Source organism: Rhamphochromis longiceps, linkage group LG15 (assembly GCF_057381845.1).
Source record: "Rhamphochromis longiceps isolate RC_006_pf linkage group LG15, R_longiceps_female_GT1.1, whole genome shotgun sequence".
NCBI classification, from domain to species: domain Eukaryota; kingdom Metazoa; phylum Chordata; class Actinopteri; order Cichliformes; family Cichlidae; genus Rhamphochromis; species Rhamphochromis longiceps.
Genome location: NC_140571.1, coordinates 16,487,465 through 16,500,216, shown reverse-complemented (window position 1 = coordinate 16,500,216; position 12,752 = coordinate 16,487,465). Strand labels below are relative to the sequence as shown.

At 38.7% G+C, this 12,752-nt stretch overlaps 1 protein-coding gene across 9 annotated transcripts in view; it reads left to right on the top strand.

The window, feature by feature from the left end:
* ptprk (protein tyrosine phosphatase receptor type K) overlaps positions 1–12,752 on the top strand; it is a 106,609-nt gene that overhangs the window by 45,489 nt on the left and 48,368 nt on the right. For all 9 annotated transcript variants that reach the window (XM_085382849.1, XM_085382855.1, XM_085382853.1 and 6 more), the window contains 5 exons: positions 4,039–4,199; positions 5,450–5,501; positions 5,600–5,658; positions 10,549–10,630; positions 12,070–12,185. In XM_085382849.1, coding sequence (XP_085238975.1) covers positions 4,039–4,199; positions 5,450–5,501; positions 5,600–5,658; positions 10,549–10,630; positions 12,070–12,185 — 470 coding nt within the window. The remainder of the gene's footprint in view (positions 1–4,038; positions 4,200–5,449; positions 5,502–5,599; positions 5,659–10,548; positions 10,631–12,069; positions 12,186–12,752) is intronic.

The following is a 12,752-nucleotide window of genomic DNA, read 5'->3' as shown; positions in this document are numbered from 1 at the left end:
CATGAACTGACATTTGATGTGTTAATAATGCCAGTGGGGTGTGGAACAGTGGTGCAGTGGATGGAAAACGAGGTTGCTAGAGGGGATTACAGATGCAGCACTTGGCTAGGTTTCTTTTTGGAAGGAGTTAAGGGAAATGGGTGAGGGGTTGAGTTGGTTGCTTAAGTGCCATGCCCAGGGAAACTTTAGTAATGTCTATTATTAGAATAGTTTTCTCAAGCTATCCTAGCCACCAGTAATTTAATACTCTGGTCTGGCTAACTACAATCTCCCTGAGGGCATGGCTTGATTTAAGAGGAGTGGCATTAAAGTCTTTTGGGTTCTGACCCCTGAAAACAAAGGAATACCAATCCCATTATTTGGGGAGTTGTTAAGAGTTCCCAAAGAGCTTTGGGAGTGACTTTTTTCACTGATTAGTACATCAGGGGGTTTATTTTGTCAAAGGTAAGGGCAGAATAAAAGGAGTCATCTACTAGGGGAGTTACACAGAATCCTTTTAGAGTTATAGCAGTGACAAAAATGATACTTTTGTTCCTTATAACCCACAATGATTTGTGCCAGTTGCTAATCACCATTTGTGCTTATGGCAGTACTGACATTGCAGGGACAGTTTGGCAGTGTTTGTAATAAGAGATAAAACTCTTCTATGTAATGTCTCCGGGGGTCACTGTTGGCACTAGTCACCATGGCAGGGTCTACAAGCTACTCTGGCAATGTGCATTGTGCCAGTTGAACATTCATGGGCAGGGGCCCTGTGGCTCAGTGGACTAAAGCAGATACTCTTGACTCATAATGTTGTCAGCCAGTACCACTCAAAACCTATTTGGCATGCCATTCTCTCCATGTCTCTCATGTTTATCAGTGTGTGCTATCTAATAAGGAGGGGAGGCATTTAAAATGCACCAAAGCTGGTCTCATGTGCACTAAATGTTTTAATAATGATCAAATAATGAAGAAGGCAGCAACACCGTTATAAAATACTTAAAATGACCAATAAATCCAACCTTTATGACACAGTTCCTACAAGACGTGAGTGTTAACCTTCACAAAAGTAGTATGCAGTTTAATTAAAAATTATAACAATATGGGGACATTTTTAAAGCAACAAATTAAGATAGAAGTGCTAATTAAATTTCAGAATTATAAGGCAATGCATAAGGTGTCAGTAAAATAATGAATTATAGTCAGAAAAGGGAGTGGAAATGTAATTTCCACTGTTGCTTATATGTATAGAAAACTGAGCATGGCCTCTGGAGATGCAAGCTGTGTCTTGAAGTGAAAAGAAAAAATGAAATTAACTCCATGTTTGACTCCAGGCTACATAATCTGTAGTCTGTGCAGTGATCTTCCTTCCTATGAATGAAGAGCATGTGTTACTGTGGAAGGGTATTTGACATCTCACGCATCTTGATTGGCGCCTTAAAATGCTAAAAATGAAAATACCCCATTAGCTGTTATTCCAGCAGCTAGCTGTTATTGTTTTGCTGGAGAATACTGTCCCCAGTCTGCCCTGCTACTGTTGTTCTTGTTGCGACATATCTGGGGCTCAAGGCTATCACAGCGGTATTTTAGTCTCATCTTTAATTATCTTGTGTCATTACCCTTTTACCGGCCATTTTAGACTTTAGCCATTCAAAAGAATCAGCCATTTTAAAAACAAACCTCAAGTGTCAGATGTTCTTGGCATCATAAGGTGCTTGCTTAGCATGGGTGTAGCGGTGTAGCATCAGTTTTGTGTGCAGTGAGTCTTTCATTATTACTCATGTTTTCAAATGCAGCTTTTGTGCCAGGTTAGGTCTTGTCATTGTTCTGGTGTAATCGACTGATATTCATGTGGTTTCTAAAATATATGTTGGAATTATTTCAGTAAACAGACACTGTTGTCACATATTACTCAGCTGTTTTCAACCTATACTAAATCCTTTTCCTGTTATATTTTTGTAGCAAGCAGCGCTTTGATTAGCTGAAGTGCTAAAGGTTATATTTTGCAACATTGTTTGTGTTGTGAAATATCTGGGTCTCTGACTGATAGGAGTATTTTTAGCTGGCACATCATCTTGGCAGCCATCTTAAAGGCTCTTTTTTTCAAGTCACCATCTTAGCGTCAGTGGCACAAATGAAAAAAACAAAATAAAGGGAGTGATGTCCATTATATGTTCATTTTGCAGCAGATTTAGATAGAGAGGAAATCGGTGCCGGCCTTGTTTTGTTTCCAGTCTGATTGGCTGTAGTCCAGTTTGGCTGGAGTCATTTTGGGTTTTGTTTGTGACATTCAGAACCAAGAAGTGAGATTATTCTAATACCTGCATGGCAGAAAAAAGCGCAGAGATAAAAAGAAAAGAACAGCCAAAACGATAACTGGGGTACTGAGAAGCTGATGTGCATGTGTGTGCATGTGTATGCATGTGCGCACACATGTCCGTGTCTCCACATGTTTGTGTGCATCCGTTCAAAGCCTGTTATGTTCTGCTCCATTCTGCAGAGAGATGTGTTTTCTCACAGTAGATTAGCTAAACAATAAGTGATAAGCGCTATTGTCTAGAAACCATTATATAGTACATATTATGTATAGTCTAATATGCAAATACAATTAACCAGGGGCATTTTATAGAATGTAGGGTTTTATCCAATTTGACTTTATTTAATTGTATTTAATTCTATACTGTCCTATTCTATTCTATTCTATTCTATTCTATTCTATTCTATTCTATTTAGGATTACATCTGCAAATGAATTAATTTCAATAGCCAAGTATTTCAAACCCAAAGATATCCAATTTATGATAATATACATTTTTCTTCATAGGTGATTAATACGAATTGCATATTCAAAACAAATATAACAATATACGTTTCAAGGAATTAGACTTAATCGTTACCATGGGATCGTTTCTCTGAATTTGTGATGAGCTAATGTGAGATTGTGAGATTAAACATCATGCAGAGCAGGATCACATTTTATCATATTTCATTGCATCAACATCTGGTTCGGGTCTGAGCTGATTACTAGAACATCTGGAAGGACAGTTTGTCTGTCCTGTTGGTACAGCCAGATTATTCCCTTCAGTCAGCTGTAATGGTGTATCATGCTGTCATGGTATAGTACTCAGTAGGCTAGCGAAGTACCTGAAGTATATTTATTCTTGGCTTGCTGATGTTGTAGAGAATTAAACATTTCTCCAGTGTGCCATTGTGTTAGCATAACAAAAGTAACTGATTTGTGTGTGAATTCGGTGTTGAAGGGGCCAGAATAAAGTAAACAACAGAAGTGAAAACAGAGAAGCATCGCCCAGAGAACTGCTAGGAAATCAAATCAACCACTAATCATGAAATCAGAGTGCGAAATCTATTGTGACAATTTGGAGGTTCCAGTTCCTCAAATGGGGATACAGCAGAGTTTGTTTTCTGCCATAAAAGCATTGTCTAGTCACTTATGTATATTAAAAAGTGGTGCATCATTTATCCATTCTTCTTCCAGGTATTGCTCTGGTTTCTTGTGAAGAAGCTGCAGACATTTAGTTCCCTCTTTATGCGTCATTCCAATTGTTGCACATCTTCCAATTATTATTATTTGTTTCCAACCTTGTGCCAGGTCACTTTTATAGACTCGTTCAGCTGAATGTACTGCTGCAGTTTCTCCGTTATTTCTAAAAGGACTGCTGAGTAGAAGGTAACTTCTACAGGGGAGTATTATTAGAACAAACAAAAAACAGTGCAAAATATTATTTTAAAGTTTCTAAATACTTTAGACTGTTATAACCTTGTACAGAAGCGGTTGGATGCTCATGTAGGTACATACAGCCCACTCTTTGGCAAATGCAGTCATAGTTTCACTGTCTACACACTAACTAGCCCCTCAGAGGGCATCCTTGCTAGTCTGTTCAAGCACTGAATTTTTGAAGGTATGTGTTGGCACAAGCACACGCAGCTGCAAACAAAATGAGCAATTCATTGCTCTTGATCCGGTCAGATTTAAAATTGCTGCATTGTTTGCTTTCCAACTGTGGTTAAAGTCCTATGTTTCTTTCCTTTCACGCAGGTTCCTACATGTATGTTGACGTCTCGCAGTATGATGTTGGAGAAAAAGCCAGGTTTCAGCTGCCAGTCATGAAGGAGAATGATACTCACTGTATCGACTTCAACTATCTCCTCAGTAGCCCCGATGGCTCCAGCCCTGGCACGCTCAACGTCCTGGTGAAGGTACTGAGATCCGATCTAGTAGAGTAGATTGGATATGTAGTAGTTAATTGTCTTAAGGGACCCCATGATGCTCATTCCCAACTACCTCTTATTATTTCTGAGCCAGTGCGACTTTGCATGATTCACAGTTTAAAATAATCCTTTTTTATCTTATACTGGGTCTTGGCGCAGCCCGTTGTTTTAGCTGGGATCTGAAACTATCTGAGCATTACTGGCCCTCATAATAAGTTTTAACGGCAGATGTGTACCTGAGAGAGCCCGTTGATGTTGTAAGCCCTCTCTGACATCATCCAGATATAAGAGTAAAAAATAAAGTGCTAGCAAAACTGCTAGTTTAAAGTAACTCAGGGACAGAGCTGTTAGCTCACATGGATTACCTGTACATATGGTGACATCATTATTTGCAACTTTGGCCATGTTTATGCCCAGCTATGTAGAGTTAATATGTACCAGAAAACAGAAAAACATAGTAGACCTCAATTAACTGACGGTTATATTTATTTGGATTTTTCTAATTAGTAAACAAACCAGCTGAATCAAGACCAAATGTACACCTCCACCAGCCACTATACAGCAGTGTACATTCTCTGAGGCTACATATTATAGAGCCCAAGCTGGATTGCATTATTCTAAATTAATTAAAGGAGTTTGTTTGTCACAAAAGCAGATGGTGACCAAAGCCTCTCCATTTAAAACAAAACAGGACAGAAGAAAACAAAGCAAAAGAATACTAGATTTATTGGAAATTCTTGGTTTTAGTTTTATGAAACATCCCCGCAATTATTGCAGCTAACATGCAATAGAGGCTGCTGATTGCCTTGCTTTAACCAACACTTTCATTTCACAATTAAACATGATTTTTAAAGCAACACACATGCAGTCTCACGTTTATTTCAAAATAACATTGTTATTTGTTTTATTTAAATAATATGGAGAAGTACATTCACATATCTGGTGCTTTGACAGTCTATTCCACAGTTATTTCCATAACACCTCTGTCTCCTGATCCTATTCTTTTCTTTTTTCTGTGTGTGAATGTTCTTAGAAAACACATTAAGATTAGATTGTAGTTTCTTTGGAATTTCCTGGCTAGAGCCAGGTGAGCTGTAATAAACCAAGAAAAAGATGCCTGACTGGAATGTAAAAGGGGCCTCTGTGGATAAATCATGAATTGCAGTGCACTGCATGCTTATAGGTTCATTTTTGTGTAAACTATTTTGTGACTGATTGTGGTTCTGTTTGATTTCTAGGTGAACAAGGGTCCCTTGGCTAACCCTATATGGAATGTGACGTCCTACACCGGTAAAGACTAGCTCACAGCAGTGCTTAATCTGATTCAATTCAGCGTTTATGCATTATTGCTTATAATGGCTTATTTTGATCCTGATGTCGTTGTCCAGGTAAAGAGTGGCTGAGAGCTGAACTTGCCGTTTCCACGTTCTGGCCTAATCAATATCAGGTAAATCGGTAAAATAACAAACAGCAACTACACAGTTAGAACATCCCACTATCATGCATAGTTCTTTACTTTCTGTCAAACTGATGTGAAAACGCAGATGTCACACAGACACACACAAATAAAGGCAAACACATACACGTGCTGTGAGGCAGGCAGCTGATTTATTTGTGTTGACTGAGGCTCAGGAGGTGGCGATTAGGCTAGAAAGACACTTAGAAAGACCAGCCGGGTGTGTGTTTATGTGTACACGTGTTTGCACGCATAGGGGTGTGTCGCCATGCTGGACACTGACATTGTTGTTATTGCCCTATGGTCTTGTTTATGTGTTTTTAATGAGCAGCTGTCTGACTTGACCCTGAACATGAGATTCACATAGGAAAATCTATTGCAGGAATATTGTTGTAGGTTGCATTATACTGATCTTATGTGCATATTTGTCTCTTCCTTTTTCTTAATTTATGTCAGTCAACTTGATCTGTGCGCGTCGTTGGGTGGTGTTCAGACATGTGTGTACATTACAGGCTGAGCGTTGTAGCTCCATACACACACTGATCATGTTAACACACACAGCCAGAGGACTGTGTAATATTACTATAAAGCAAAGTGTAAGAACATCCTCCAAATGGCCCATCTGGAGCCCAGTCCCCCCCAGCGGAGATCACCAGCATGAAACTCGTGTGTCAACATGTTTTAATTGGAACATAATCATCCAGGTTTGCCAAGGATTATATAGGTTTTGAGGCTGGGAAACAGGTTATTGGATTTCAGAGTATGAAGCTATTTTATCATGTTGGAACATGTTTCTCTGTTAGCACTTTAGCTTCAGCTGTAATGAGACTCGTTTCACCAGGGGAAGACCTGTCGCATGCAACAACAGATGCACGTATGAAATGCAGACAAAGCCACATAGCACAGTTTAAGAAGACCTTGTAGTCCTCTTAAACATTTTGTCTTTCTTGGCTCTTTATTTCAACTGAAAACTTAACAATCTTAACCGTTTCTAGATCTCCACAATGCAGTGAAGAAAGAACTTTATATAAAGATAATAATATCTGGTGACAGTTTGATATCAGAGTAAAAATATATTCCAAGGATTGGTGGTTTAAGTGATGTGTTTTGTTTTTATTTATCTTTTTTTAAACGTGACAGTAAATCTTGAGTTTTGAGCTCTTGGTCAGACAAAACAAGATATTTTAAGACTCATTTTCTCACAGGAACTTAAATTACCTTATGCGTTAATTCATATGATATATATACAGAAACAGTGCCCAAACACAATTTACATTTATTAATCTTTGGGCTATAAAGTCACATGAAAATGTTCCTTCCCTGCAGCTTTAACCTCCTAAGACCCGAACTCTTCCACAGCATGCATTTTTAATTTCTCTTTGATATTTGGGTATATTGGGGCCCAATGAATGTAAAAACAAAGAATTACCAGATTTTTTTTTTACCTTATTTTTGTTTTTATGAAAAATCAGAGCCACATATGAGGACATTCGTTTAAAATTTTGATAGAACAGTAGCAGTATAATGTCCTCATAAGTGGATATCAGGCCCTTGTAGAGCAAAATTGAGTATTTTGGTCTAAATAACCCAAAATGTGATGTCCACATATGTGGACGCCAGGTCCTAGGAGGTTAAACATGTTTGATTCAATGGCCATGCATGCATAAACTGTATCTGAGTGACGTACTCTGGAGTAATGATGTAGGCTTTAACATTTCAGAAAGCAATAAACCTGCTCTACACTGATTGGATTGGTCAGATAGTGAGTGTTTGACCCCCTGTATGTATCAGAGGTGACCGCAATCCAATATAAGAATATGAATTCAAATGGCTTTATGGTAGACAATTAACTTTTACAAGAAGGTAAAATGACTTGCACCCAAGCCACATGTCCCTGGGCATGATGAAAATCCTTTCAATACCACACTCATGAGTACACAAACATTAGCAGAGTGTAGATTTAAGACCAGCTCAAAAAATTGATTATAATCTTTGATTTGACTGCAGAGACTTGCTTCACTGCCAAAAGAGTTGGCCTGAGATTTGAAAATGTTTAAAAGTTTGATGTCAAGTTTCTTGCTTTTAAAGTTCCTAAATGCTAAAATTTAATTGGACACCAATGGGCAGACCTTGTGTACTCAGTCTTTCATTCTCTGTCAGGTTCAAACAAGTTCATAACCAAGATATAATTTGTTCAGCTAAATGTCCACAGACAAACCTCAGACTATACTGTGGGTTAGATTCCACTCACTGCAAATTCAGAAAGGTTGTTAAAGATTTTTTAATCTCACTTTTGAATAGCAGGCTGGTAAAGAGCCAGCCCTAAGCCACACATTTCATTTAAGTATTATGTCTATATTAAATAGATTTCCTTTAGGCTATGTAAGAAGAAAAAGTATTAAGATAATTTGAGAAGATTCATTTTATTCACTTTATTTGGGGAACATTCATTGCCCAGAGTGGTGACCCGAGTTCGTCCTCAATGACTTGAAGCATAAACATAAAACATTGGTTTATATGTTTTTATACATGCACCTACATGCAGGTGTATAGGAGGCAGGCAGACAGGAAAGCTTGGCAGACAGGAAAGACGGAGATGAAGGTATTAAAAGTCAGCTGATGTCTTTCTGCTGGGCTCCGCAGTGAGCTATGAGTGAAAGATGATAGGAGAGAGAGACAAGATAGATTGGTAGGGCAGGGAGACCGAGAGGGGGAGAGTGTGACAAGCAGGAGATGATAAGCTGTGGGTAAACAGTTCACGGCAGATTTCCTTTTACAGGTGATGAATGACAACAACTGCTCACTGCCTTGCTCTCTTTCTCCCTCTGCCTCTCTTTTTGATGGCTACCTCCTCTTTTCTCCTCCTGTCCCTTCTCTTCTGTTCATTAGGTGCTCCTTTCTAAATAAACACTGTTAGAAAACAGACAGCAAGCGAGAAATAGAGAAAGGGGAAAAAGGCTTGGGAAGGCTAACGTATGGACAAGGAGGAGGAAGTGAAGAAGAGAGAGATTACGATGAGGTGGATTTTCCTAATTCAGATCCTTAGTGAGCTGCAGGGAGGTTGAAGCACCTGTTGACTGTTATGACTCCACTTAAAATCTACAAATTTAGCTTGCCAGTGTTATTTAGTGTTAAGCAGGTAATTTGCCTACTCAGCCATGATTGCTTATTTCTTCCAAGCAATCATACTAACACATGAGAAATTAGTTCACGGCAAGAATGTCCACAGATTGTTTTTTTTATTTTCATCAGATTTATAATGGTCACCCAATGGTCACCCATTATATTTTAAAGTTATATATAATCTATTTTGCCCAATTATCAGCTTACATTTAAATACTTTGTAAAGTCCTGGTGGATTAACAAACACTGTGCGTTTCCATTCCCCAAGGGAATCAAAACAAGCACGACAGGTTTGTTTTTCCAGTTCATCCGAGGCCATTCCCATAACGCTGAAACTTTCACTACCTTCACCAGGTCATGGTACTCAAATCACATTTTAGTTCTACCCTTAACAATGAGCTGTTTTCAACTATCCAGCACTTTTAAGGCGGCCTATACCATGAAGTAATGGTTTTTTGGAAGCTTTTCTAGGGAAACTAAAAGTGCATTACATACATACTCGTTGATTAAACTCCTTTAAAAAAAACAAGCAGCAAAGGATTTTGGTCTTACAGATTGGTTAGTCATAGCTTTTGGCATCACAGTCAAAATTGTTGCAAATATTACATAACGTTTAAAGTATTGTGGATCTTCCAACACTATGAAGAAAAAGGCTTAAATGGCTGATCGGGGAGCTGTTCATGCAGTAGAAAGGCAGCTAATGGCAGCCTCCCATGCCTCTAATGTGTGACTCTGTGTGTTTGAAGTATTTATCAATCATTTACCTGCTGGTAGCACAAAAATGAAATTAGGAATTATCCTGTGGGGAACATGGATGTCAGTACAATGGATTTACTGAATTTAACTCCCAAGGCCAACACTATTATCATAGCTAAAAGAAAATTGAATTTCATGTATTTATTTTGGGGTTTTTTTTTCATCCTTTGCTGAAGTTCTCATCATGTGTTACATGCACAGATGTTTGACAACATAAGGAAAACAGACAGATGTAGGAAAGGAAAGGAAAGCAAAAATAGGCATGGGGAAAAAAGAACAAACAGAGAGGTCATAGCCCTTTGCTATCTGACTTACCACACTGGATTTCAGTATATACTATAATTTCTTTAGCAGCCATTTTTGTGTACCCAAAGAGATTACTATGATCCATAAGGAAGTATCTCATTTATCCTCCCTGCCGTGTTGGGCAGAATGTATAAATCCAGCGGCATTCAGGGTGGCGGTTTTGAATTTATCCAGTTTAAAGCACATCACCAGCTGCTGTCGGTGACTTTCAGCCTGTTTTAAGATTGAATTGTTCATATTCACAACAAATTGAAATGGCAATAGTCTCACTTTGCAGCTTCCACTGCACTTAGGATGCATCAAAACAATTTGTGATCTGGTAACAGTACTAAAGAGTTGATTTCATAACCATAAGGGGCTTGTGATTTGCAAACAGAGCATTTGTAGATTACTTTTCTCTCAGGCTTTGACTTTGTTTTTCCTGTTGTTGTATTTTCTGTTTTTGATACACGGTTTATGTGCACAAATTGTTACATTTGCAAATTCAACTTCTTCAAGGTTTCAAGCTCAAGCATTTTGTGTGCTACTTGTAAATGCTGTTGTCAGTAATTGTGCATGCTAATTGTATGAAAATTTATTAATTAGCACATTAAAAAGATGTTATTTCAGGATATCTTCATCTCAGTGTTAATATTAACTGTTTAAACTGCAATTGGGAGAGCAATAGGTAAATCTCCTCTATCTCTCTTCTCTCAGGTCATATTTGAAGCTGAGGTTTCGGACAGCAAAGCCGGCTTCATCGCCATAGACGACATTCAGGTGCTCAGCTACCCATGCGGTGAGTCATTAGCATGCCAGCAATTAGTCCTAGTTCGCTGGATAGACGCTGATAGCTTTGGCCACTAATTAGACTGTACCTGGGATGGTTTCTGTTGCACTTGAATGGGTAGATAAGTGGGAAGGTGACACAAGAGAGGAGGGATGTGGCAAGAGGAGAAAGGCAAGTCGTAGAGAAAAATGAGAGAAATAAAAAAAGGAGAGTGGAGGAAACACAGAGAGAAAGAGGGGAATAGGAGAGAGTGAAGCGGGAAATGAGACAGTATTAGGGCAATCATGGAGAGAGAAGATTCTGACCACTCAGCTCTTTCTCTTTAACCCACAAGCACACACAGATGCGTGCACACACACACAGAGTGAACAGTAGCTTTCTTGTCTCTGTACTGACAGGAAAGAGATGAGGGCTGCGATCCTTTTTAAATTCTCAGTACGTCTCAAGTCTTCCTCTCTTCTTTGCTTGAGTGTTTCCTTACCACTAGAGGCTAGAAAAAAAGTGTTGTGACGACAAACTGTTAACAGAAGGGTCGTCCGTTAATCTAAAGCCATAGGCATGTTCCTGGAGAGGCAACTATTACAGCTGTTTTTGTTATCTATCTAGCAGAAGCACTGAAATCTTCCAGGACAATTCTGTTTCTTAATGGATTCTATTGATTATAAGTCATAAAAATAAAGTGTCGTGAACCCTTGTAGAGTTTGTGGGGTCGTGGTGTCCCTGTGGTCCCTGTCTCTGTCACAAGTTGTCGATATGAGTCAGAAACACATTTCTACACTTGGACGTGAAATCTTGTAAAATATGGGAGGGAAAAAAGGATCCCTGGTGTTTTAAAGGCAGAGCAGCGGGGCCCTTAATAGGAAGGAGCAAGTATTTAAAAAGGAATTAGTACTTAGTCTCCACAGTGGAAGCATTCATTCTCACAGCTGCATTTCTGGACACACGGGTTTGTGTGTGTGTGCACATGTTCACATGCGTGCATGTGTGAGCTTGTGTGTTTGTGAGCGTGTGTCCGTGTGTGTGTGTTTTCATTCACCATAGGAGCTGCTATCTATGATTGCAATCACATCCCCAGAATAAAGATGTCACGGCTGAACTGCATCTTCAGGGTCTAAAAAGGCTTACTTCATTATCTTAGCATGGTATTTAAGAACTGGAAGCTATGTCAAGTCACATGTAGTGAAGGTGGCATTATTGTTACCTGGCAATGGCAAGTCAGTACTGTGCTGTGGTCCAGTAAAACATAATAATGACAAAAATGAACATATTCCTCAGGGTGGCCCATCGTCCTGAAATGTATTGTGTGTTTGTGATAAGGTGACCGTTTTGTCACCTCATTTCCATTTTAAAGAGAGGAATAAAATCAAAACATTTTAAAGCACAAATACATATATTCTCGCTGTAAACCTAATCTGATTCGCCTCTTTGTTTGACCTCATTTCCTGCAGATAAATCGCCTCATTTCCTGCGCCTTGGGGATGTGGAGGTGAACGCTGGACAAAATGCCACTTTTCAGTGTATCGCCACGGGGCGAGACACCTCGAACAATAAACTCTGGCTACAGGTACAACCAAGAAAACATTTGCAAAACGTGTGTGGTGTGCTGTTATTACACCAACAAGTTCTACAAGGCATTTGTAGCAAGACCAGATCTAAACGATTAATTATGATTATGGGGTTATTTAACTAGCAGTATTTAAATTGCAATAATATTCGCAGCCTTTCAAGTCCAGATCCAAAAACAGCCTGTTTTGTCACATCTAACAGTGGTATTCATTTTAGTGTACCCAAATACAACATTATTGAATGGATTTCATTTATTTACTTATTTATTTTTACAGAATATGACAGTTAAAAACATATTTAAGAAAGTCAACTTTAAAGCCAGAAAGGCTTGATAAGTTAAGAGAAAATTTATACCACTGGACTCAACTAAGAGCATGTTTTCTGTAATTGGGACAGACTTTCCCTTCATTATATGACTCTGTCTTCATAAAGTTGCAGTACAAATGAAAATGAGCAAGGCCTTGCTAAATCTGTCATTGCATTCTTGTGCTGATTAATGCGAGCAGTTCCTTGTAAAATAATATAAATATGCAGTATATAGCTTTATTTACTTAACAACACAAAG